Source organism: Molothrus aeneus, chromosome Z (genome assembly GCF_037042795.1).
Source record: "Molothrus aeneus isolate 106 chromosome Z, BPBGC_Maene_1.0, whole genome shotgun sequence".
NCBI lineage: Eukaryota > Metazoa > Chordata > Aves > Passeriformes > Icteridae > Molothrus > Molothrus aeneus.
In genome coordinates, this window is record NC_089680.1 from 39,075,962 (window position 1) to 39,103,749 (window position 27,788).

Consider the following 27,788-nt stretch of genomic DNA (forward strand, 5'->3'; position numbering starts at 1 on the left):
CCCCTGATTTTCATTGAAAAGCTCCCATGGCCAAGGTCCAGCAAACTCTTAATGATCAGATACATACAGAGTAGTAAATTTGGTAAGCACTCCCCCATGACTAGACAGGATGTTGCTGTTAAGAGAAACTGTGATTCAGCATCAAAGCAGTCCTCAATGAGAGAACAGTTATTACATATTTTGTAATGTTTTCTAAAAGTTAATGGTGATATAAAAGGTATAATCTTTGTCTTCTAGGAAGTTTTGATACAAACATTTACTAGGTCTAAGGACATTAATGAGACTCATGTATAATTATGCAAGACCATAAGCTATTTGGGTTACAGGAATAAATTGTACAGAGGAATCTCTGGACCGGAAGAATGGTTAGATGAACAAATAAATGTGTCTTTCAACTTTTATTTAGTGTCATGGAAACAACTCTGTGCCAGGAAGTCATATGATCTTCTAAAAAGCTTTCAAACATGGATATAAGCACAAAGTCCATGAAACTAATGACAATGTATTTCTGACAGCTTGACCACATCAAGCTTTCCTGGATGTTATGCTGTGCAAGAATGCTTGTTTCTACAATGCCTTTCTATTGACAGGCAGATGAATCTGGTTTTAGGTGCTGAGATGAGTTAATATTATTCTTATATCAATAACAAGTAAACAAACTACACAGGAGACTTGTTAGACTCTTAATTTCTTTTTTAATCAATAAAGCACATGGAATACTTTTACAGGAAAAAGAAAATGCTGTGCAGAATGTTGTGGTTTTCTTAAAAAGTATGTAAATCCCCGTTTATTCCTGTTAAGTGGTATAGTTAAGAGCAGTAGATTCTGATTATCCTATCTGCTTTTATTTTTGAATGGGTCATCATCTATACAACAGGCAATTGAAGAAATTAACCAATTAGGTTATGCAGAATTCATTAGATGAATATGACCCTAACTCCAGCCTTTTGGTGTCAGGTGAGATGAAAACCCTTGGATTCAGTTTAGGGTGGATTCCCCTGACTCAAGCTCTGAAGAAGAGGAACACTATGCTCAAAATGATTCAGCACAGGATATGTACTAAAGGGCTCAGGTAAGGGGTCAGGCTGTGTGGGTTGTGTCTGTAGTAATGGCTCATAGTAATGACTTAGAGTGAAACCAGACAAGCAAAGGAACTGCCCACAGAGCACAAGCAGCTGCTCAAGACTGCTCCAATGGAGATGCTGGTTCCTAAGGCTTCTAAAAGCATGTATGGGATCAGCAACCTCTAGAACAACCTGATATTGAGGCAGGAGTGCAGAGAATCCCTGCCCTATAGAAAAGCAAATTGTCCATTTCCATTAATTTACCTACTTCAGTGCTGAAGTTAGGAACTGAGCTGGGTGGGCCAGAATCCTTTAGTTGCCTAATTTCTATTTACACACCCAATTTATTATTAATTTTTACACAAATTTGCTTCAATAAAAAATATTTATCTTCACAGTTATTAGAATCACATTACAACCCTATTGTGTCTCTTTTTAGGAATAAAGCTGGTTACATGCTGTAAAATTAGGTTCTGGTACCTTTAGTGCCTGCCAAATTTAAGTGAGATGTTCCTGATGCTTGCAATATTGCTTTCAGTAGGTTTTTCTGTTGTATATCATGAAAAGCAGTAAAATACTGCTCTTCCAGTGCTGTGTGGAAAGGCTAGTATGGATAAAAATAACAAGTTTACTAATGGCTAAGAATCGTGTAAGAATAATGTGCTATAGTGCTATCCCCTTGACATACTTGTATGTATGTATGTATACTTATCTTTTAAATAGATATTATAATTTTAAGCATGATAACAGGACAAATGTGCAAAAAAGAGAAAGCATCATGAAAGAGGAAAGCAGTGTGGTTATACAAAGCTTATTACTGTTTTTACAGTGCAAGGAAAGTCTAAAATGAAACACTGATCTTAAACATACACTACATTGATAAATACTATTGATTTATTGTTGCATAGTCTTCTTCTAGGGAAATAGACTGTTCTTTTGACTTACATATTTTTCACTTAGGCTGATGCTTTAAAATAATATATGAAATGTCATGGGAAAAATGAAAAGCTCTGGTTAACAGCTTATCATAACTAAATAGTGAAAGACTTAAAAGTATGCTGCCTAAAAATTACGTGTGTCTTACACAACTTGTGAGTAATTTTATGAAGCCAGGAAAAATGACCTCATTGTTAACAAACTGAATGAATAATAATAAATACAAGTATTTCCTCATCTACCATAGATTTCCTACATGTGCATAGGTGAGTCACAATTCCTTGAAAATTCTGTTCCTTTACAAACTTATTAGAGATTAACAACACTGCTATGCCTTTTCAGAGATACTGTGAGAAAAAAAAAATTACAATTCCAACATGTTCAAATGCTGTGGTGACAAGTGCTATTTAATTCTTTCAAACAAATGGGCAAAATAATACATTTTTCTAAAGTAAAACCTACATCTTACATGGAACTGAAATCACTGCTGTATTAATTTATCTTCACAGTTCAACAAATAGATTTTTGGTTTCTTTCACAATGAATGAAGCAGGGTTTCTATCTAAAATTCCTCTATGTCACTTTTTTGCTTCCATTCATGTGTTCTGTGCTCAGAGCCCCTGCAGGCAGAGGGCCCTTCCAGCTGTCCAGATGAGCACAGCAGCCACGTCCCACTGCCTCAGCAGATCTCCCAGGCTCTGCAAAGCACAACCACCCACAGTGTTCCCACAGAGGGCTCTGCCCTCTCCTCTGACTCATTCTGCTACCTTCAGCAGACTGCTGCTCTGGAATAACCACCTTTCCCACAGACACCAGGAGAAACTGCCAACACTTTCAAACTCAATCCCACTTGTTGCATTCACATAAGCCAGCCTTTCTCAATAGCCACTTTCTCTAACTTAGGAACTAAATAAAAGGTACTGAAAAGGGACAGCACCTTCCAAGCAATGAAACACCTTCTGGCACACTTTGAGAGTTTTACTTGTCAGCATGTTCACCCCAATCTATATTCTCTTCTTGAAAAATAAGTGTTTATAAAAATTTTTACTCTTTTTTAAGCTATTACTATAAAGACAGTGATAAACAAAAACCTTTTGGAAAACTGATTTTTTTTTTCCTCAGTGCTATTTGTCCCAAGAGGAGGAACAAATTTTCCTGGCTTCCTTAGCAAGGCAAAGCTTTTCTGCCAACAAGTATGTCTTACAGATCTTAGAACACCTCCTCAGCACTTTCTGATCTACTGGCAATCAATACTGAGTCATGCTGAGGCAGCATTACACTTTGCCAGCATGCATCCTTTTTCTCCTGTAAATTTCATGTGGCTCCAAGAAACACAGGAAGCGCTCAAGGTCATGGCACAGCCATGAGCCTAAAGGAGAGATCCTCACGGGAGGAAGACAAGTGCATGAAAGAAAGGAAGAAACTGAATGATCTAAATAGAAAGAAAAAATTTCTTAAAGAAACCTTTTGCTATCTACATTTCAGTGTATTCTCATATAAACTTTTAATCTTTGACACAAAATAAACATAATTTTTTAAGTGCTTATTTAGTATGCAAATTCTTCATCACGTCTTAAATTCCTAAGTAATAAAGATGAGCTGTGACCTATAATACTAGAAGAAGCTTGCCAGTGCTGAATTTCCTGTCTGTGCTCTTTTGATAATTTTCATTTTGTACACTTTAAATTCATTGGATTAAATAGCTACACAAGAAATTTACAGTGACAGTTTATGAAGCACCCTGCTGGCTACTCCAAGATATACAGCAAGAGTCAAACTTTCAGGGTGCCGCTAAACATTTTCTGCATAAATATGGACATTTCAATTTGCAGATAAAATTATGCCCCTGCTTATTTGAGTACAGTGTGCAATCAGATGGGCTTGAATGATTTGCATGTTTTTAGGCCTGCCAAAAATATATTTCAAGTTTAAACAGTTATGTGGTTTAATGGATCAACCCTTTATGGTCCTTAACCATAAGAGTCTCTTTCTTGGAGTATCCTTCATTCAGCTGGACATGCTAAAATGAGCAGAAAGGGAAATCCATGGTATTTCAGTAATTTTCACCCAATATTCTGGAGGTGTTTCTGTCTTCTGAGCTGCCATTGCATCAGCAATCACAGAGTTTTTGGTGCAGTCTCAAAGTTTACATGTTCTGCCTTGTGAATTGAGAATCTGCTTCCACAGAACTGACATTAGGAGGGAATTTTGAAAATTATGCGTTTTCCTTTTGAAAATCATAAGGTGATAAAAAAGACTGGGATTGCTACATACAAGCTGACCTGTTGTGTAATTTGGAATGAAAAATGATTCAACATACATAGGTATATAAAAATATGATTACAAACTTTCCGTATTCAAAAATGTTAGAATCTTTGAATTCAGTTATTCTCCAGAAATGAGCAATGCTTAAAGGTATATTCTTGAAGATCACAAAATGCTGCAAGGTTGTTAATTCTTTTTTTTGCATAATTTCTTTGCATGTGTGCTTGATTTTCTTCTTGTTTTTCCGCTACTTGGGTTTTTTTTCATGCACCAGCATTTGGAAAGCATTGTAACCACTGCATATAAGTTCATAATTTTACAGTAATATTTTGATGGCAGACCTGAGCAAAATTTTCTCTTTTTTATTTTCTTTTTTTTATTTCTCCATTTTCTTCTTTAATGGCCTTTTGAAAAATCCAGCCTGCAAAAAAGAAAAAAAGTTACTAAGAACTTCTCAAACCATATAAACCATACTGGTTACATTCATGTGTGGTCTTACTACTATTTTAATATTTGCACTGCTATGCAAAGTTAATGAATATTTTATCATGTCACTGTTTTTCCTGGAATAGAAAAACTAAGTACCGTTAATATATAGTAGAGTGCTGAATCATTGCTTTGCTCACATATTGTCAAGGATTAAAGTGCTTAATCATAATCAGATAATCAGTTGAATAAATAATATTTTATTTTATAATGTAAAAATTTTCAAGAGATTATGCATGTTGAAATTTTTAAGCTGTAACCTTCTAACTTAGCTATGAGCAAAATATTTAGCCTGGAGAAGAGTGCCCACTTGTGGCAAGACTTACACCACAGGGCCTAGCATCTCTTGCACAACAGAAAAAAACCTAGTTGACAAAGGTCACAGCCAAAACTGATAGAAAAATTCCTTAATAAACCCTTACTCATACTAAAATATGTTCTTATTTTTCTTTCCCTAACATAATGGTAATATATGTTTCAATCAGGAAGCACTGCTCACTCCACATTAGAAAAATACAGTGTTATTTTGTAATTTTTTCAAGATTACACACTACTACTTTATCTACAGCTAGATTAGATTATTGTCTGTGAGGTTCTAGTTATGAGAAAGAAATGATGGAGAATTTGAGCATGTTTGTTCAGGCTCCTGAAGACAAGGAGGTGCAGCTTACCTTCCACAGAGCAAATATAAGCAGTGCAAGAATCAAGAGTCCGGCGAAGATACTCAGGAGGATAACCCATAAGGGGACTGTACCCGGTGGGTGTTCTTTGGAAATCTTGATCATGGTCTGCAAAGTGTTCAGAACATAAGTAATAAATAATGTGTCCTTCCAAAATATCAAAACAGCAGCGATTAATCCGTATGCAGTGATTTCCCAGGGCAGCACTTCATTTTACCAACAGGAATTAGTAGGAGGGAATTAAGAAAATAACTTCCAGCATGAAAGGCTGGAGATTATTTACACAATACTTTGCACTTTTATAAGTGCATTCATTTATGAGAGTGGCACTGCTACAAGTCAGTGATCATTGTCCTGAGAGACACAGGACTGAAATCATGAGGAGTGGAAAAATAAGCTAAGGAGTTTCTTCAGTACATTCTTCCTCACTCAGTGCCAGCCTCCCTGAAAGATGGAGGTAAGCATAAGTGTAAAAGTCTGTGTAGAAACTAACTTGATTTTAAACATGGCATATCTGGTGTAAACCCAACAGAAACAAGTAATATTCACTTTTTAATAAATGTGACCATGCAGGAGTTTGAATTGATTAAAGAATTTATTAGACACCAACTTTATAGTTAAAAAGAACATTGAAGAACTGAACACTAAGCATGAAATGATGTCCCTAAAAAAGTTAAATCTGAAATTCCTTGTCTCTCATTATCTGCAAGCCTCTCAGCTGTGTTTTTTCTCCTGGACTGAATTTTAATCTGTCACTTAAAAGAAATTTCTAGATACAAAACCAGCTAACAATGGACCACTGATTTTTGCATTTTCAAAAATATTTTGTGCAAGATGTATTTCATATTGAATATTACTTTTCTAAATTTTGGAGTATTAACAATAAAAAAATCATAATAGGATTTCTGCTTTAAAAAATGGACACTGTAGTAAATAAGCTCCTCCATATACAAGTTATCACAAAAGACCAATGTTTAAGCACTAAAAATGCTTGGAATTGAGAGTAGTAAAAGGATGAATACCTCCATCAAAACTTTAGACATTTCTCTTTATATCTGATGCCACTATTATCATGTTATATATTTCCTTATCTACGAAATTCATAACAAACTTCTGAAAAATAAAAGATCCTGTTTCAAATATATATCCTGGGTAACAAAGTAGAAGGAAAGAATAAATAAGGAAATAGTAAAGAAAATACCAAGTATGATCAGTTTGAATTGACTCAGAACAATTTTCAAATACTATTGATTCCTGAAAAGAATTTTAATTATATTTTTAATTTACATAGCTGCAGGAAGTATTTACATTAAAGCAAGCAGAAAAAATTCAGATAGTACTTATCCTTGCCTAACTACGTTGGAGAGTACTGGGCTTTTGTGTTATTTTCTGACTAATTCTGACATTTCTACTGTAATACAAAATCACTTCTGCTTACAGTAGGATAATGCATTACTAAAAGTAATGAACAGTTCATTAGTAATGGATGAAAATGAGTGATTCCACAAAAAGTTCTATGAAGAACAAAAACATCAATGATCACATTCTTACCTCCAGTTTTTGATGGTCATTTCTCAAAATCAGTGATGAGTTCTCACTCCTAAGTAATGCTTTCACAACAAGGGTTAAGCTGTGAATACTGGCCTGAAAGAAGAGAGTAGTTGCTATGGTTTACAGTTAGGTATTTTTAGTAGAGAGCTTTGTAGCAATGAGAGGGGTGAAGGAAAAAATGCTTTGGGGGATGCTGAAAAACATAAAAGTCAGTGAAACTGCTCATGTATGTCACCTGCAGCACACATTATTGCTTGCAAGACAGCAATACTGTTTTGAAAGGGTAGATAGCAGAGATTTCAAAAGAATATTAATTAATTCTGGAATACTAATGTCTCTCTTCTGATTTTTTTTAATCAAAAAAATTCTTTCTACAGTTGAGGAATCTTCACAGATTAAGACTTACTTAAAAAATGTGTGCTCCTTCTCATATCTGCTGGATTAGACTTTGTGGATGCATAAGTAGCTATTAGAAAAGGACCATCAATACAGAATAAGTAAGGGGTGCCCTCTCACCATGATTTTAAATTCCTGCTAAATTATAACTTCTTACTTTAGGGATAAGAAAGTGCATGTGACCCAGTTTTAAGGAAATTGTAAAATAGCAGAAGAAACTACTTCAAATACTAGAGGAGAAACTTAAGAAATTGAAAGACACAATTTTAATAGACATTAGAAACATTGGCTTAAGTTTCTCAAACCCAAAAGTTTTCTGAATACAAACAGGATTTACTTACTTTTATGATGGTAGGTTTCCATACTCTCAATGAAACATTCACTTGATATACATCAGATGGGACCAGGGCACAATTAATAGAGGCACAGCTGTATGTATCACAGTCCTGTTTAAAAGGGACCAGCATGAGGAAATAGGAAGTGACTTTTCACATCATTAAAATGAAACCATGTAAACTACTATATATACAGATCACTTGCTATGACACCAGTAATAAACTGGTATTAATTACTGTAGCTTTTTACGTAAAAATGACACTGCATTATATAAAACATGTTGAGATATTCGTGCTGTGCTAGAATAGACTCAGTTTTTGTAGGATGGCAAGCCCTGAGGAATCTCTGTTGCTGCAGCTATGGAGCAAAAGTCATCACAGAACTCCTAAGGGAGGCACAGCTTGTAAAAGCAAGTGTTTTTCTCTCAACACAGCTATGGCTCTTCTGAAGTGTTTTTCAAATCTTGGGACATCTGAATCTCTCAAGCAGGGAAATAGGTGTGTGTGAAAATTTGAGTAGCTTTACTTCCTAGCCGGAAGGAATTACAGCAGGATTATGTTGTAAAAAGTTGGAAACCGTCACTTAGCCTAGACTTTTTTCATCTCTGTGAAGGACAATGATGAGCATGGCAAGATACTCTTCCCATGGTTTCATTTGCACCAGAAATTCCACTTGCACCTCTGTGCTGAGGACACCTTTCCCCTGACCTGCTAACATAACTACAGCATCAAAATCCCTTTGTAGCCCTTTCATCTAAATGTGAAGGGCTAGTCCTTTCCAAATGGAATCATCAATTATAGCTGCATGGAAAATCTCCCAGGTCCACTGGATGTCTAAAGAAGCTGAAAGGGACATAAGAAGCATTTAAAATATTCCTATTTAATATTCCTATTTATTAATTACAATGGAAAAACAGACAGTAATGATTTATTCAGCTGTAAAATGTGCTACTGTTATTTACATATTTTTTAAATTAAACCCCAAATTATCTAAATTTAGTTCCACATTGAGTTTTGCTCTAGTCGACATAGAAAAGGTTTTCTAAGTTATTAAAACAAAGTCAGTTTCCAAATGATACCGTTTCAGAGCAGTTTTTACACATCTTTTCAGAAATACTCAGCTCCAAGATCTGGATTAATGTCTGCAGTGAATATATATATGAATAGGCTTACCATAATTGTATCCCTTGTAGGTTCTTTTATTTTTGACAGCACAAATGGTTTCCCAGTGCCAATCTTTAAGGGATCTACAGGGTAACTACTTTGGCAGATGGCATTCTGTAAGCAGAAATACAAATAATATTCCTATTGTCTGGATATGCAATCTATTACAAAAAATGATCTGGAAACAAGTCAACATTGATAATATTTAATATTTAATAACATTTATAATGTTTACTAGCCACTAAAATAAAATAGCATATTGCAAGAGTGCTGAATAGGAAATTCAGATGTCTATGTATTGAAGTATTATTATTCAAACAGCACATGAAATATTTATGAGATAATTTAACCTAAACTCTATGCAGCTACTTAAACATCTGTACAAGCAAACAAGAGCTTCCTGCAAGATGACCATTATGTGAACCAGCAAGAGTTGGCTATTAAATGAGCTAAACAGCTTTTGCATGGGAAACCACAGAGGTTCTGCCCTAGAAAGCAGACAGGCAGGTTAAGTGCAGGATGCAGAATCCTCACTGGCAATATCCAAGGAGGGGGAGTGGATGCTGGAGCACTGAGGGATCTCTGTGACTGCTTCACAGGTAGCTAGAAAGCCTTTGATGTCTTCAGTGTGGGGGAATTGTTTTTTTTTTCACTCAGGTCATTTTCTTTCACACTGCTAGCATGAAAAATATACAAATCCTCTGCAAATGCACTTTGTCACTCTACTATCAATAGGTGTAGCTAGTAGGACATGAAATTTGTCTTAGAAAAAACAAGATTTACTGAGTTTATGTGCAAATGTATCATATTGGGTGATTGACTAGGGATGACAATAATGGGGAAGGAAATCAAGAACAGACACAACTTCTTTTGTATTCCAAATAAATATGGGTTTTTTTCTCATTTGATATTTGTTTTGTTTTAAAGTGAATCTCATTGATATATTTTGGTTTATTTTTCAGTTGGGCAACACCAGAAAACTAAGTGAAATTATTAGCAGGGAGGTTCACGTATATATGTCTCTGAGTGGAAGAAAAAAAAAAGTATTAGGTCACTACTTAGTGAGGGCTGGGTTTTTCAACCATGTAGTTATTGATACAGCTCTAGCTGTAATATCTACAGCTCTAGCATAATGGAATTTGTTGGAATTGTGATCTCTGCCAGTTGCACTGGAGGACTGAAATGGAAAAACTCAAATGAGGGCTGCAGTGAAGAGCATTTGAAACATATGACCTACCATCCCCCTCAAGAAGTCTCAGTGCCCCAGAGAAGGAAGAAGCCAGAGGACTGCTAGTGCTGGAGAGCAGACATGCATGAAAGGTAATTTCAGTTCCCAAATGAAGAGAAGTGACAGAAGGTTGGGCTCTAGATGGACACAGCAGGATTCAAGCATTTGCAATAAGCACTTCTGACAGTGAAGAGAATATGAGGCCGACATCTGAGTCTGGACATCTCAGCACTTGCAATATAACAAACTAGCCTTGTAACAGTGCAGTTATTGTTCAACTCCATTTTAAATCTGCTTGTTTCCTTTTATGAACGTCTGTCCCTCTGTCTTATGCACCTCTGCACATACTTTCAAAACAACAGTATCTTGTTATTTAGACTAAAAGCAATGCGTAATCCCAAATGTCTGCAATTTGCAGTTTCTTAAACATAAATTTCAAATTTAAATTGATCATAAAAATAGAAGTTCCTATCTTACCTGGGAATGAGACAATGCAGTAAGGTAGAGAAGAGTGTTTTTGGCAGCTGTTACATTGGGAAATAAGATCTGCAGTGTGAGGTTTGGCATTGGAAATTGTTCACCTTTTTCAATCTATAAAAAAAGAAAAATGTTTTGACTAGTACTTTCCTCATTTTGTTGGAATTTGATTGTGAGTTTTTTCCTTTCTTGTGTTTTTATTTTCTTCTGTTCATTTTTACATTTCCACAGTTAGTTATGCAAAAAGTGCTTTATAGGTGAGAGAACTCACTGTATCAGTGCTGGCTCCTGCTGGTTCCTCCTCAGGTGTGCATAGGTAATTGCTCTTTTGCTCACCTGTTCCTCTCTCCTGTTCTCTCTGAGAGGATACATCTGTAAGCAGCAGCTCTTTCTGGAAAGACCTGCTATGGTTGAGGACTGGGTAACCACCTAGGTGGAATTGCTGGCAGGGGAATTGGTGATATCATCTCTGAAGTGGAAAAACTTAATAAATGCTCAAGAACCTTTTAAAATTTTTCCCTCCTGGCTACTTATTTGTGATTAGCTGCTTGCAAAGAGGAGTTTTACTTTACAAGATCATAAATGTTATGCTCTGCAATCCAGCAGCTTTTTGACTCAGAAAACATAGATTGGCAAATTAGATGAATAATGCCTTAGATGTCCACAGTAGACAAAGAGAAAAGGTAGCTGGGAAAAAACACTGTAGGGGCTTAAAAGAATAGGAAAAAACCCCTTTGTCATTGCTATTTAGTGAGAACAGGAATTTTATCATACCTCATTTTTTACAGACAGAAGTTGATTTAGAGACTTTTATGCTTCTATATGGGACCCTTGATCAGTTTGGGATTTGACAGTAGGAAACAGGATGCTTTCAAGATAACAAAATTCAGTTTTGCTGCAGCTTTAGGTCGGACTTTTTGTCACAGAATCATAGCATTGTGGACTGGTTTAGGTTGGAAGAGACCTTAAAGATCATCCAAAGTTCCAAGCTCCTGCCATGGGAAGGGACACCTTCCTTCCACTAGAAGATGTTGCTCAAATCCAGCCTTGAACACTTCTAGGGGTGGGGCATCCACAACTTCTCCAGTGCCTCACCCCATAATATCCAATCTAAACCTATCTCCCATTCAGTTAAAAGCCATTCCCTGTTGTCTTATAATTACCTGTCCTTGTCAAAACTGCTTCTCCTGCTCTCTTGAAGCCTCCCATTAGGTACTGGAAGGCCCCAGTGAGGTCTCCACAGAGGCTTCTCTTCTACAAGTTGAATAGCCCTGACTGTTCCAGACTGTCCTCACAGGAGTGGTGCTCCAGCCCCTGTGATCATCTTTAAGGGCCTCCTCTGGACCCACTTCAGAAGGTCCATGTCCTTCCTTACTTTGGGAGTTCTAGAGCTGGATGTAGTAGTCCATCAGGGATCTCACAAGAGTGGAATCCATTGGATATCTTTCCCATGTGATTTTACTTTGCAGTATCCATTCAACCAGGAAGACCACATTCTCGGAGCATGGCATTTACCTATTATAAACCTGACAGGATTTTGGAAATGGCTGCTCTAACTTGCAGCAGGGGTAGTCCAAGTTCTCATTTACCTGGGTATGCTCTCTTTTTCCAGCTGAGGATATAGGGTCTAAAACCCACCAGAACTACTCTGCAGGAGACAGACCATCTGAGACCTTCTAATTCACTGTTTTCCAAAGGAAGGGAGGGAAAAAAAGGGTTTTAAGCACAAAATATGCATGTAGAGGGTTTAATGTATTGTATACCTGCTATTTAAGTAATTCAAACCAAATGGAAAAAAAAATTAAGACAGTACCTATGTCATACATTTTTAATTGTTTCTTACCCTATAATGTAGAGTAACTTCATCGCCGATCTGCTCTGTTGTGTTAATAGCAGTAGGGACAGTATCATTTGCTGCAATTATAACATGGTGCTCTTTGAAAACACTGTGGGTTAAAAAAACACACAAAAAAGTAAGCATACAAACTTCATAAAAAGCCCTAGGGGTCAATAATATAGGTATTTTTATTATTTAATGAATTTTAGGACTGGTCTTGCAATTTAGAGTGCACTGCTGCATCCTCTGAAATTCAACTGCTCTGCCCCCTAATAGGTACCACTTTTTAGCATGTACATTTAGAATGCTTTGTTCAGATGTAACTACCAAAAAAGAAAATACTATTCCCAAAATTAATACATTAGGGTCTGATTTTGCTGTCCTTATTTTAGGTGTGCAGTCCCTTATCTTGGGCATTGACATGTGAAACAGGCAGGATCCTGTAAAAGACAGAATCAAGCAAAACGAGAACAAAGCCAGCATATTCTAAATTCAGCCTTATTCCCTATAGGACAAACAAAGTCTGGAAATACATGCAAAATAAATTTGGCTTAATTATTTACATCTGCACACCACAAAATGTCGCTACCCAATAATATACAGAATGCTATTCAGGGATGGAATCTAACTGAATTCTGTCTGTTTCTGAAAACAAAATGTACTACAAGACCTGCATTAAAGTACACATCTGAACTTAGAAAACCCAAACACTCAAGAATCTAAAATGAAGGCTAACTTTTGAAGATGGAAATCAAACACCACACCATGCAATATTATAGTGACACCAATCCATGGCCATCAGGAACCTGGAAGTATTTGCTTTCTTATGTCATGCTTTTTTATGTTTCCTTCATTCCTGAAATGCCTTAGAATGAATTTAGCAAAGTACAGGAACCAGCAAAACCTGCTGTTGTACTTGCAAACTGTGGACCAAATTTAAATGGATAAAATGGAATTTCATCAAATTAGGGACAGTAACTGCTCCACTATTTCATGACTTATCTTTTCAGAGAAGCCTGTGCTTCTGCTTTATGAACTTTGAAGCTGTTGCCTGTAGATACTGGGCACATCAAAATCAAAACAACATTATGTTCTTTGAATACCTGCAATTTACAATGCCAGGAAGTAAAGCTCAGAGAAGTGTCAATACCTTACAAATATTAATCCTACTTCATATTTTACTGGAATTGTAACATGTCCTCTGTTGTCACTCAGGGTCTCAGGTGGTTCTTCACTGTCACTGAAACAAAACAACATACATCACTCAGATCAGACTGCTGGGTGCAATAGGATCTTAGAAAATGAATTACCTACAGCTCTGGGTATGAAAGCATACTACTCATTTCCAGTTAAATACTGTCTTCAAAAAATAAATTAAAAATACCTTTTCCAAGTCCTGCACCAGCCCCAGTTCACAGACACATCTTTGTTAAAATTACAGATGGCAGGTGACTGAATGAAAACAGATCAATTGAAAGCCACACCATCCCTGGGTTTTGTAGGGACAGCAAACACTGAGGGCAAGTGCATTCCTTTACCCTATCAGGGATAACTTCTGCAATGCTCTTACTCTTTGAAGGCCAAGCTTTTTGTTAACTGTGATTCATGCTAAAGTGTGCAGTAATTCTCTAGGAGAATAAACCTTTGCTGAAGGTGAAATAACCGGAAATTATGACTCACTTATAACTCTAAGGCTGTCGAGAGTGTCAACTATTTATTTAGTCCACTTAATCCACTTCTGGACTGAATACATCCATAAGGGTGCCAGCTCTACAGAAAATTTAAATTTAACTGTACCTTTACAGAAAATTTAATTGTTTGTGAGTTCAGAAGCCACTCGTGTTCTACTATTGAACACAAAACTGTGGAGCTTTCAAAAAAAAAAAAAATCAGAAGGCAGAGACCACAACTGACCTTATTGCATATACATGAATAGTAGCATTTTCCAGGAGATAGGATGCGTTGAATTGGAAGGATATTTTGAAGGAGATCTGTGTAGAGAAATACATTACACATTTTGAAAGGAAAAAAAAAGCCCACCCTAACAGATGGTGATATAATGAAAAATGTACCAACTTTTGATTTTATTTAGGGAATCCTTATTAATATTTTAGCAGCTTTCTATGAATCTGAATGAATCTACTATTTGGAATTTGCCCCAGCCAAGAAGGAAATCCAATAGTTTTCACTTGTTAAACAGAAGCCTCAAATTTTCACAAGCCTCAAGAAAAAAAATTATGTAGTGTATTAGAAACACATGGTGAAATAATTCTTAACTGAAAGCAAGTGGACTTACAAGCAATTCATCAAAATCTCTTTTTTCCTTCTAATGAGAAGGAAAAAAAGCTTCAAAGCCTGGCTATTGCAGTGGAGATAAGCTGCCTGTAGAAGGCTGCTAGATTATCACTTAATATACAGTAGAACCCCTAGAATACCAAAATAAATGTTTACAATGTAAATAAAGGAGAGACCACTAGGTATCAAAAAAATCTCATTGTTATTATAATCAGGACAAATCTATCACAACTTGGAATTACAAAAAACTTAGGAACACTGTCCTAAATGTTCTTTCTCATATCTGACACTTAAGTGTAATTTTATAAGAAGCGAAAGTTTTCTTATTTGTTACTGTATGGAATTTTCAGCTCAAATTTTTATCTTTCCTTTTATGTGTACAAATCTTTATTTGTATTTACAAAGTGATCCACAGGAAGTTGTCCTATATATAATATTTAAAACAAAAAGCAGCTTTAGAAAAGAATATAAAAGGGGATGAAAGGAATATATTAGGGATGCATCAGTGAAATCAGTGAAACAGAGGTTAATTGATTTCTGAATGCAAAAAAAAAGTGTAAAATTTCTAAATTTAGGGCTTTACAGCTACAGACAAACAAGCAAAACATGAAAGGAAAATATGAAAAATCCAGTAAAGCTGTGAATGGAACACTCTGGGCAGAGGCATTGGACAATACAATTATTTAGCTTCAAGAAGGTAACAGCTGACTTTATCCCTACAAGTCCAAGTCCAAGCTGGAGTGTTTGTGTGGGAGGCAGTGTAAGACGACATCGGTACTCCTGGAGCATGACAGAGGGGCAAACAAGAAACTGCCAGGGAAGGTTGTCTTATTTGCATGAGAACTGATATTTCCCAATTCAAGATCAAGACCTAAGCATGGCTTTTTGAAGCCTTAGTTTAACTAAAGTTCCCTCTCCATCCCAACAAGAGATACAGATATCACTGGAACTGCTCAAGATGGAATTTGATTTTATGCTGACTACTTGCTGGAAAGGCCTCATTCTCCACTGAGCAGAGGTGAGGTCTTGATGCCTGATTTTGGCGGACCTGGGATGGCATCTGATTCTGTCTTCAATCAAGGGACTACATTTTATATACAAAATAACTAAACTTATAGGCTCCAGGCTGTGGAAAGCCTTGAGACAGACACTTCTCTCCAGGTGAGCCACTTGTGTGACACTTGCATTCTGACAGTGTCAAGGATGGCAACATGCATCCTTTACATCCTCTTGTACCACACTGCCCAGCTACTGAAAATCTGATGGTTTCCCATTTGCCTTTGTGCAGCTGATGTCAAGGATAGCTTGGGAAACATGCATGGAGAGTTTCTGGGATGAACACAAGAGAAAAGAACTTCAGAGGTGATATGCACTGCCCTGCCTTTAGAATAACATGGGGCAAGGAGAACTTGCATGCAGGGGACTTTTTACCTCTTCTTCAGGTTTTAGAAATGGATATCCCACTTTACAGGTGATGTTATGATTAGATTCACAGCTATCTTTCTGTATATCCTGAAGGAAAAAAGACAGTGAAAGCATGGCTTTGTACAAACTCCTTTAAAATTTTGACTGAGTATCACAGACCTGTTGAACATATATACCACTACCACTTTTTACTGTCATTATATTGTGAGAATCAAAGCCTTAGTCAAACTTGAGCAAAAATATGAAGCCACAAATTCTGCAAGACAATTTTCACCTATGGACACTTATACAAATTACTTGCCATTATGTCTTTCCAATGACAGTGTTTGGAACAGTCACAATTATATGCCTACTGGACATCATGTAAATTAGTCATTGGGTCTAGCAATCAACATATCTGTATTTACGCAGTTTTCAAATTTTGTAAATATGTTCTTAATGCAGTAATAAAAGTTACATTCATACTCCCATCAATTATTGCCATAGGATCAGCAACAGTGCTATGGATCCCTGACTTCTCCTAATGTGTAGTATCAGGACTGCTGATAGAAAAGAAACTGCCCTAAATGCTTCCATCTGAACTGAGGTATATTTGTACCATATCTGCTAAGGCAGGAAGGAAAACAGCCACTTTTGGAAATGCTGTCTGAGGTAGGGTAGACACAGGCACTGATATATCCTGTCCTACCATGACAGTGGTTTTTCTACACATGAGCAAAAGGAGAATTTTAGAGGCTCAGGAGTTCTACCGGTAAACAACAAGGCATTTCTGGCTCTACAGATCTACCTCTGATGTTTGTCTAAGAGGCAGGCACTTTTCCTAAGTGCCATTGTGAAATTTACATCTGTATTTTAGGAACAGGGCTAGGCAAGAGTCCACTCATGTTTTTTTGACTCATGTCAAAAAAAATACACTCCTTGGGAGGCATAAACAAGAAGAACAGCCCTGGGAAATCTCTTTCAAACAACTGAAATGATGCCAGAGCAGACAAATTAAGGTATAATAAAAAGGCTTCCTCATAACTCTCTAGCATTATATGTTATGATAACTGTGATAATGTAAAAAGAAATCCTACCTCAATGCCAGCAAAAATAATATTTGGAGAGTACTGAACCAAAACTCTGGTATTATAGGCGCTATCTTTTTTGTTCTTCACAGAGAGCTGGATGGTGAACTTATCATTGCGTGACTTTACAATGAATGGAGAAGAGCTGCAAAATAAAGTAAGAATGTTGAACATCTTAACCATTGAATCTGTTTTTAACATAAAGAGAAACTTCTTTCAGTCTCCAGACTATCTTGTTTCTTAATTAGAAAGGAAGCCCTGGGCAGAATTTATAATTCATATAGAAACTTTGTACAGATACCAAGAAATGCATTAAACCCAGTGCAGTTACCTGTCTCCAGCTATGCTTGCTTTTACAATCAGAACAAGATCTGAAATGCATCTATTTTTGGCTCCACAATCTTTTGTGAAAGGAATCTGCAAAAATAATATGTTTATTTTTAATTTTATTACATCTATTATCAAATACTTGTATTTTAGTGCACTATCTAACTTTATGTAAGACCTTCTGTTAAATGATCAAAGAAGTCTTCCCTTATATTAACCAGTTAAACATGCTAAAATCTTGTAAAATGCATGGGTGAAATATAAGCTTTCTCATCACTCCCTTCTAAATGATGCCCCTGGTTTCTGAAAGGAGGCATTAATAGAAATATGAATGATGGCAAGCACCACCAAAGTAAACAGATAACACTCTGCTCCACCTACCTAAAACCCGACAATAAAATTCTTGGTTAACTCTCTTCTATCTTCAGTCAGCTATGGACAGCTTTGAAACCCCAGCATGGTTCACAAGCACATAGAATCAAACTTTTCATTCCAAAATACTCATTTGGAGGGAACATTGCCTGGACAGGCTCAATGACCTCCCCCCTCCCCAGCCAATTTGTGGGCAATAGTTTCAGCTCTTGTGTGGGCTATGATTTTAACCTTAAATACATTGGTTATTGATACAGAATCTTTCTGACTTACATATTCTGCTATTGAATTTGGCAAGTTGCTGTCAAGAACAGGTCCACTCTCCGGATCAGAAAAATTGAATTCCAGCAAAACCTTTACAGAGTCCTGAAAATCAGGCTTATCCTAGAACATAAAGAAAACAAAACTGCTGTTATGGAAATTCACTTCAGTATCTAAGGAAGTTAAAAAGACCCAAAAATGCTGAGGTAAAAAATTTTCCTGTTACAATGCTGGCAGTCTTCTAGAGAAGCATCTGAATGCTTGCAGTTAATGATGAAACATTCAATGTGCCAGGCATTCCTTATAAATATTTACTAAGGTTTTCGTGTATCTTATCACAAATTTCAAATAGCCTGAGCATATCCCACAGACTCTCATTGAAGAATATCTCAACTATTGACTCACAGACTTTTCTCTTCTAGTTGTGCTCAAAGGATCAGTAAGATAAGCATCAGCAGCATCACCTTTTGTGAAGTCAAACTTAGGCCTGCTGTTTGGTGAAGAAAATTCTGAGTATCATTTACCATTAGTTTTGCAGTAAGACACAACTGTGAAGTCAAAACATTTTAAATGTGGTTACAGTATGCAGCTCCATTCACTCCACACACTGGCTACAATTTCAGCAGATTCATACTCACAGTTGCTAATTATGCTTCTGTTTTGCAGTGAATAAATATTCTCTATTCCAAATCTTAAAGTTTATTTACTGTATTTTATTAGGAGGAATTGCACCAAAATGCAAACTGAAATTCTCTCACATGCTCCTGCTGAGTTTTGAGTGCACCTGAACTGCTAACCATGACAGGTGCTTGGTTCCACCAAGAGAGGTATGCTCTTTCTTAAGACAGACACAGAGACATAGCTAAAGAGACTGCATATAAAAGTAAATTGTTAATACATGTATAAATAAATAGTTTTAAACAAATTTTATGTACACTTCTTAAGATAAATTCTGAGCACATATTTTGTTGTCCAATTTGCAATTAATGGAAGTCATACTTGGGTTGCACTACTGTCAACATGAGAAAAATACTTTAAATGATTTACTTGCCAACATGTAGAAGTTATGTTTTGTACATTCTGACCCTTTGATTGTTATATTTTTTTGCATTTTCCTCTCATGACTTTCTGTGAACAAGCTTCGAGATATCTGTCTTTGTGCATCAAGGGTAATCCAATACTGCAGACCTGCAAAGGAGTTTGAGATCAATATTATGAAGCACTTTACACATTCTTTTTTCCCCAAAATATCTTAGATGTGCTTCGAACACTGAATTTAGAAGAGCTGAATTCCATTTTTTAATTAATAAATGCATGCAAGAATAGAAGTTTTATAGCTTAAATCTTCCATAGATTAGTGCTTATCTACTTACTGGATTCAAATATATCTTCTTTTGACTTTAGTCTGGTCTTAAAACAAATTGTGGTGTCTATGCATATTGTTTTTCTTATATTTATCTGACAATTTTGTTGCTGAATATTGATGCTTTTAGGTATAAATTGCATGGAAACATTTACTTCAGCCACATCACGAGACCTTAGGAAAAAACACAAAGAAAGTGCTTGGAAATAAGAGCAGCAACTTTTTTAAACCTAAGAATGAACTCACAAAATATGCAGCATTCAACATTCAGATACAGACATAGAATCACATAGGAATCATTAAGGTTGGAAAAGACTTTAAGATCATTTGAGTCCAACTGTCAAAAATTTATAGCTAGAAAGAAAAAATTCCTTAATGTTCTTTGGAAAATAACAGAAGCATAAAATCCACAACTGAAGTGAGACTCCTGTGGCACATGTTGATGGCACCATGCTGCAGTACAGTAGCTGACACAGTGTTGGCCATGTTGTGACAATTAAGAGGCCATCTATTATTTCATGTTTTCTGTCTTGGCTGTGTGATGCTATAAAAACAACTGGCAGTTACAATTCACTTCTCCAGCACATTTTCAGTCTGCATTTGCCTTTCTCCATTTAGGCAGATTATTGCATGCCTGTTTACTGCTGTCACAGAGAGAACTCATCATACAGAAAACCAAAAAGTAAGCAACAAAAAGAGGAGGCAAAGGAATGTCCTCAGCAGCCAAAATCTATAAAGCACTAGAGCATTTTTTAAAGCTCAACTACCACTCAGGAGGGAAAGCCCCTGAAGAATTGGGCACAAGAACAACACGATGGTCTAGAAAAGTAATTAACTATATATCTTATACCTAAAACTAGTAAAAGAGGAATTATGGAGGAAACAGTTACATGATTTCTCCACAGCGCTGTACTTGTTTCAGAAAAGATACCAGGTGAAATATTTCCAGAAGCATTTAAGCAACTCTACAAAGCCAGATTCATTTTAAGAGAGATTGAACTCTCATCCTTGAGAGTATCACAAGATACTCTCAAGGGTAAGATACTTGTACAAGAACAAGACTTATCCTTGAGAGTATCACAGATGAAAATAATATTATACATAAGTTGGAGGACAGCAAACCATCTCTTACGTTGTGGGTAGACAAACAGGCTAATATTTGTCCCCAGTTTGTTTCACTTTAAATGCCCTTTGTTCTTGCAATGCATTCCTGTCTCATCCCTTGGTATGATTCAGCTCCCTTTTGGCCATGAGATGCAGCATTTCAGTGTACTAAACCATCAAAAAATTTAGTTGGCAAAGTAACTTTCTTCAGAATTTTGGTCTCAACAATGCAGTGAAAGACATCACACTATGTTTACACATGGAACATTTAGAAAGAAACTACAAGGTGAAGTTCAGAAGAAGCTGGGAACTTGAGGATGGTAGCAAGCCTTGGTAAACTTGATCACCTACCAGGTGAGTTAGGTGAAACAGCAGGACAGAGAAAGCAAGGAGCTCGGTTAGCAATTTCCTTACCAGAAACAGAAATAGTTTCAGTTATGGCTTAGAAATGAGGGATTTAATATCATACTGTTTGTTTGTCTTCTCCCTTAAAAATTATATTGCTCATTACTAGATCTGAATCATACTCATATAAAGGAAATGAATTTACTGTTAAGCAGAAGGCTTAGTTTAATTTTACAGATTTTCTGTAGGGACTCAAACCACTCACCTCTTTCCTACTAAGAAATAAAATCAGTTTTCTTAGTGACCCCTTTACATTTGAATCTGTTCTTGATATTGTTAATAAAATAATATGCAATATACTGTGAAAAAGAGAGAAATTCAGGTTTTTTCCTATTTTACCTAGTGCCACAAGTGGAATCAGTTTCTATTTTGAAGGTGGTCTAGTTCTTCCTAGTTCTTCTAGTTTTGAAGGAGGACAAGTTCTTCCTTCTAGGCTAGCAAGATTTCTATAGCATCCCTGTATTTATAACAGTATACATTAAGTTTAATGCTTATTCCTCTAGAGAGATGTGAAAAGATGAATATTTGAAGTCAGCGCCAAAATATGGGGTGAAACCAGTAACCTTAAAAAGTCCAAACAATCATGCATGCAAGTTACGCTGGTATCCAAGCAAAAGTTTTTTTCCCTGACAGTTGCTGTGACTCTCCGTACCAGAAGAGGGCAGCCCCACCAAGGCCTCCGATGGTAACATCAATCAGCCCGTCATCGTTTAAATCCATTTCTCCGTGCACGGACTGGCCAAAAAATTTCACTTTTTCCCCATCTCCACCTGATGCAATACGCTGTGAAATGCATAAAGAGGTTAATGCAGTGCACTTTGAAGGGTTTTGTAACAGTCAAGATGCATTTGACGGCAGTGAGATGGGGTTTAGGCTCTTTAAGGACGTTAAATTTTCATTACAATACCCCTAAAATAGTTACCATGGTGATGAACACACTATAAATTTTCAGATTGCAAAATATCTGCTTTTCTGGCTGTCCAGAGCATGTCAGAATGTTTCTAATAAAACCATGTGAGTATATTCTTTAACAATATTAACACAGATTCAGTTAAATCAGTATGAGTATAAAAGCATAGAGCAATTTAAAAAAAGCTGCTACAACTAGCCAAGTCACAGCCTCATTCTATGTTGGGAAGACAGGATTATAAACGCTATATACATTAGAGCAGCTGTTAACCTGCAGAGTTTTACTTCATACCTGTGAATATTTTTTACTGATTGCTTTGCCATGGCCATGGTAAATATAAACAGCGCCCCGATGGTCATCTTCCAAGGGAGAGCCTATCACAATGTCATTGTACCCGTCCAGGTTGAGGTCCTTCACTGCAGCAATCGCTGTCCCGAAGCGGGCCCCGCAAGGCTCGTTCTTAAGAACTTTGCAGGTATCCTGCTTTAATGGTGAGCAGCACGTTTGCTTTACGGGTTCAAGACTCATCTGATATTCAAACTTTGTCTGTGGAAGAACAGATTTAGAGTTTGTGAATTTGTGCCAACATCTCAGCCATGCAGACTTTTAAGAGCTCTTGTCCAAAGGACAAATGGATGAATTAAACAGAACAATTACAAACTATTCCTAGTCATTACGTGGACTGTAGAAACTGTGCTTCAACAACTATAATTCAAGTGTTCTTTCTGAGCAGAATGTGGCAATAACATTCTTGCTCCCTCTCTTTCTGCTTCTAGATGTTTATGCATATTTCTTGAAATTAGAGGTTCACAGGAAAGCACAGTATCATAACAATATTTGAATGCTATTGTAAGTAAACCACTTCATTCGTTAGGGACTGTAAAGAGTTTTTCTAAAAGCATTCTCTTAATCTGAGAAGTTAGCCAAGTTCTAATGAAACACAGATGGCAATACTGTTACTGCAGAACAAAAGATAGCATTTCTTTTACACAGACTGAATTTTGCCCCCAGTAGACACATACACTGTGGCCTAACACACATATTCTGATGAATCCAGTGTGTATACTGGAGCAAAAACACACAGACACTAGGGCACGTAAACAATCTTTCCCATGAATTCCATGTCAGAAGTAAGCAGTAGCAAGCAGTTACTGCATCTCCTTTATTTGGAAATGGGTAACAGTAAATACAGGAAAAACAAATTTCAAACCCCACATTATTGGAGGACATGGAATTACTGTTTTCTCATGAATACTATTCATCAGCACTTTGTTGTTGGCAACATGCATATTGAGACTGTAAGAATTCCTTGTCAAAAATATCCAGTCTCCTGAGGTCCTTTTCTTGAAATAGGATTTTAGGAAATCATCATTGCTAAGACATATTTTGATAATATGATGGGAGAGGAGAGGAGAGGAGAGGAGAGGAGAGGAGAGGAGAGGAGAGGAGAGGAGAGGAGAGGAGAGGAGAGGAGAGGAGAGGAGAGGAGAGGAGAGGAGAGGAGAGGAGAGGAGAGGAGAGGAGAGGAGAGGAGAGGAGAGGAGAGGAGAGGAGAGGAGAGGAGAGGAGAGGATGCACAGACAGTGAAAGAAAAGACTTAGCAAATTAATAAAGTGAAGAGTGTGTGGTATAATCCTCAATCTAGTCAGACATTTAAAAGCTGTTGGATGTATGGGGTTTAGCTCCTGGCTGCTCAGCAATTCAAAAGGATACTGGAGATCATGCTTTTAGGATGAATGAGCCTTCCCTAATCCATGAAAGTAAAAAAAAAGTGCTGGAAAAGTAGTCCTATAAATTTATATCATTACCAAACTTCATCTTATAAGATAAGTACTTATCTACATAATATACTCCATTCTCAAACTATTGTTTGAGAATGGAGTTTAAAATTAAGTTGCATTATAATCTCATTTGTCAAAACTATTTTCCCCTATTTTCAACAGGCCATCTTCCCCAGTTCAAATTACTGTGTTTCTTTAAAATAAGGATAAGAAGGCAATAAAGAGCATGCTCTATTCCTTTTCAATAAAAATCATCACCTTACCTTGTTCAGACTGTAAACATACACTTTCCCTTGCTCCTCTTTCTCAGATCCCATATACATAGGAGCTCCAACAAGAAGAAGGTCTGTAAATGAGTCCCTATCAATGTCAACTGTGGTAATTACACCCCCAAAGTATGATCCAATCTGTAGGAAAACACAAAGTATACATCAGAGACTGAGCCAACAACATTATGCTGCTTTTCCTTTTCAGAGACCTACTTCTTGCTTGCAACATATTAACCACTACACATAAATTTTCTTTACTAGCTAGATTTTTTTGGTCTCTCTTTGAAGCTTGTTTTCAGCTTTAGCATTTGTTCTCTGATTTTTTTTTTTATTAACAAGTAGGCCATTCAACTTTCAACTCTTCTGAGTTTGAAAGGATAAAAGGGTGCTTTCTACCTGTTATGGGGAGTATGACCTCTTAAGACAGCACTGGAATAAGAGTATCTTGGGGCTGCTAGTTTTCTCTTCAAAAAACAAGTAAAAAAGCTTGGACAAAAGTTCTGAGATAGCTCAGTGTAGACAGTCACTCAGGTTATTCTTTTCAGAGGAAAAAAATTACATGAAGAGATAGATACATTCACAGATCAGGAAAAAGCCATAGGATTTATTTTATTATATTCACAGATAAGCAAAATACTCTGCAGTTCCTTTACACTTAACAGGAGAAACAGCCTCTTCTAGTCCAAGATACATCTCCTCTCATAGAGGTGCTTCAAGTAGTCCAGATGTCTCAAACCTTAAAAATCGCAGAATCACTGAATGGGTCAGGCTGGAAGGGACCACAGTGAGACATCTGGTCCAACCTCCCTGCTGAAGTAGAGTCATCCCAGAGCACACAGCACAGGATTGTGTCCAGATGGTTCTTGAATATCTCCAGTGAGGGAGACTCAAAATCTCTCTGGACAATCCATTCCAGTGGTTACCCACAAAGTAAAGCATTTCTTCTTTATGCTCAGGTGGAGCTTCCTGTGCAGCACTCATTCCCCTGTCGTCTCTTGTCCTTTTGCCCGGCAGCACCGAGCAGAGCCCGGTCCTGCTCTGACCCCTCCCTGCAGACACTGACAGACATTGATGGGGTCCCCTCTCAGTTGTCTCTTCTCAAGGCTGAACAGGCCCATAACTACTTTAGTTCATTAACTCTAAAATGTTTGTTCAATTGAGTGATTGATTGGCTGATTGATTAGCTGAGTTGCAGATACCAGCTATAGATGAAAATTAGGTAACCTCAATGCTCCTGAGAGAAGGTGATTCTGCAGCCTGGGGAGATGAGAATAGGCAGGTCTCTCAATTCTCATAAGCATAATATTATCCTAATAGTACCATCCTTTATTATGCAATTATGTGGGGATTTTTCTTCATACAGCAACAGCTCTCAGCGAGCTGCTACCCAGTGTAACAAGCAGCTATTCAATACTTCAGTCTATCCAAGAAGATACCCTTGCACAGAACCCTGCTTGTCAAAACTCTTTCCTGCCAGTGACATGCTCGTCCATTTAGCAGACAGAAAAAATTGCACGTACCGAGATGGCAACAACTACTTTGACACTAGTGAAGATTTAACCCTCAAAGACAAAATTCCCAAGTATCTACTGTACAATCCAATTTGCACTGCTAATTATGCCAGAGGATCTCCCTAACTTTTCCTTCTGATCTTGCTTACAATTCCCAGTTTCATGTGCTCTTCTAATGAGTTTTCATTTGAAATACTTATTATTTCTTCTGCTATATTCCTTTTGTATGTTATTGAACTTACTTGTTCTCCATTTAATCTCTGAATCACTTGCACCTCTTTTCCTTCCATCTTATAAATGATAACTTGACCAGTGTGATTGTATCGTGGCTGTCCTGCTATGTACAGCACACCTCCAGGTGTCAGTGCTGAATTCACAGTATATCCTAGGGAGCAGAAAGAAATCAAGATACAATACACACAGAATGCATCAGAAATACTGCTGTGATTCAGAGCCTTTGTAAGGTTTATTCCACAACTAGATATTTAGCTCTATTCATGGTAGAGAGCAATAGCAGTTAATGAAAAGGCCTTTTTTTTCATTTACAGTCTCAGAGTTAGGAGCACCCCTGGGTTATTAAACCTGTTCCCAGGCTGGTGAGCCATGTTCGCTTTGCCATTCTCACACAGTGTAAGAAATAAGTCATGAATAGCTGGTTGAAAAGCTACTTTCAAAGAACAGCTGTCACTGGCCCGCTGTCAAACTCATGGAGTCTTCAAAAAGTGATTCTGGGGGCATTTTGAACCTACCTGTGTTCTGTTTAATCTTAACAACAGTTTAACAACTTTGGTGAAGGAAGACTTGAAAAATTTGCAGTGAAATTAAAACTGTGAAAGAGTTGCAAGTATTATGGGAGTTTACAATCTTAATTTGAAAACTACATTACCATATTGGAGTTGTAATAAAAGGCAACAGCTAAAGACATTTGGCAATGAAGAAAGTGTACTTTGGGAAAAACATTAAAATATTCTAGCATTGATTCTTTGTCAATGGAAGTATGACTTAAATGAGAGCAAACAGAAGCATGAGGTATAGAGGTACAGAAAGCAAGACCTAGAGGAGAGAGCACTGAAGCTTTTTGGTAGAAAAATAACCTGCCAATATGCAAAACATTATTATAAAAAAATATATGTTGGTCTTGCTGGTTTTGTCCATTGAGTGACAGAAAACAGCCTAATTTTAAGTAAATATTTGGACTTAATATTGTATAAGACTTTTTAACTATCAAGGCATATAAAAACTTGATGACAATACTAGAGGAATCTGTGAAATCTTCTTTGAACAGATTAAACATCTCTGTTGGGAAAGTCTAAATATACTTAGGTCTATGTTTGGACTTGTTTTCTAGTTGTAGGAGTTGTTACTTATGTTTTTTAAAGAACGTGAAAATCAGAGTAAATGTGCTCCCAGGCTCCTGGCATATAAAATATTCTGTAACATACTCCTTTTGAATGAGCTTTGAGAGACGTCTTGTAGCCTTTGTTGAAAAGTGTTGCAAGGTGGGCTATTTCGCTTACCTAGGTAGGCTGCGAGAGGTTCGTTTCTCTCGGAACGCCTGTCACGGAAGGTGTCATTAGTTGGCATGGAAATACCAGTGTCTTTCACCATCAGCACTGTGCCATTCCAGTCATATGCTCCAACTGCTCCAAGCATGACCCAATCCTTAAGGAGAGTAAAACAAAAAGCCTGTTCTCTACATGAATCATCTTTTCTCTATGTGAATCATCTTTAGACGTTCATGGTTCAGGATGCTCACATTTGGGTAATGCTTCCTGCATACTTACATAGTCAGTCTTGCTTTTCCTATTATGGTATGGATCCTACAATTATAGGGTCATAGAAAGGCTTGGGTAGAAATGTCCTGAAAGATCATCCAGTTCCATCCATCCATTGCCATGGCAGGGATGCCACCAACTAGACCAGTTTGTTCAGAGCCCATTCAACCTGTCTTTGAACACCTCTGGGGTGGGGCATCCACAGCTGCTCTGCACAATCTGTTCCAGTGACTTTGCTCCAAGTAAAGAATTCCTTTCTAACATCTAATCTAAACCTCTGCTCCTTTAGTTTAAAACTGTCCCCCCTTGTCCTATTGCCAGCTACCCATGTAATAAGTCATTCTCCCTCCTTTTTATAAGCACCTTTCAAATACTAGAATGCTGCTCTAAGGTGTCCCTGGAGCTTTCTCTTCTCCAAGCTAAATAACCCTCACTCTCTCAGCCTGTCTTCACAGGACAGGTGCATCAGCCCTCTGGTCATCTTTGTGGCCCTACTCTGGAACT

The 27,788-nt window shown here is 37.0% G+C and overlaps 1 protein-coding gene across 1 annotated transcript in view; it reads right to left on the reverse strand.

Moving 5' to 3' along the window:
* Positions 1–678: 678 nt before the first annotated feature.
* ITGA1 (integrin subunit alpha 1) overlaps positions 679–27,788 on the reverse strand; it is a 50,812-nt gene continuing 23,702 nt past the window's right edge. The window contains exons 11-30 of the mRNA XM_066569767.1: positions 27,027–27,171; positions 25,752–25,894; positions 23,993–24,136; positions 22,240–22,494; positions 21,691–21,821; positions 19,540–19,703; positions 19,218–19,354; positions 18,179–18,289; positions 17,538–17,623; positions 17,216–17,351; positions 16,146–16,226; positions 14,334–14,410; positions 13,570–13,659; positions 12,426–12,528; positions 10,583–10,696; positions 8,887–8,991; positions 7,720–7,824; positions 6,983–7,075; positions 5,423–5,539; positions 679–4,686 (exon numbers count right to left, since the gene is read on the reverse strand). Of these exons, the coding sequence (XP_066425864.1) occupies positions 4,642–4,686; positions 5,423–5,539; positions 6,983–7,075; positions 7,720–7,824; positions 8,887–8,991; positions 10,583–10,696; positions 12,426–12,528; positions 13,570–13,659; positions 14,334–14,410; positions 16,146–16,226; positions 17,216–17,351; positions 17,538–17,623; positions 18,179–18,289; positions 19,218–19,354; positions 19,540–19,703; positions 21,691–21,821; positions 22,240–22,494; positions 23,993–24,136; positions 25,752–25,894; positions 27,027–27,171 (2,382 nt within the window). The 3' untranslated portion in view covers positions 679–4,641. The remainder of the gene's footprint in view (positions 4,687–5,422; positions 5,540–6,982; positions 7,076–7,719; positions 7,825–8,886; positions 8,992–10,582; positions 10,697–12,425; positions 12,529–13,569; positions 13,660–14,333; positions 14,411–16,145; positions 16,227–17,215; positions 17,352–17,537; positions 17,624–18,178; positions 18,290–19,217; positions 19,355–19,539; positions 19,704–21,690; positions 21,822–22,239; positions 22,495–23,992; positions 24,137–25,751; positions 25,895–27,026; positions 27,172–27,788) is intronic.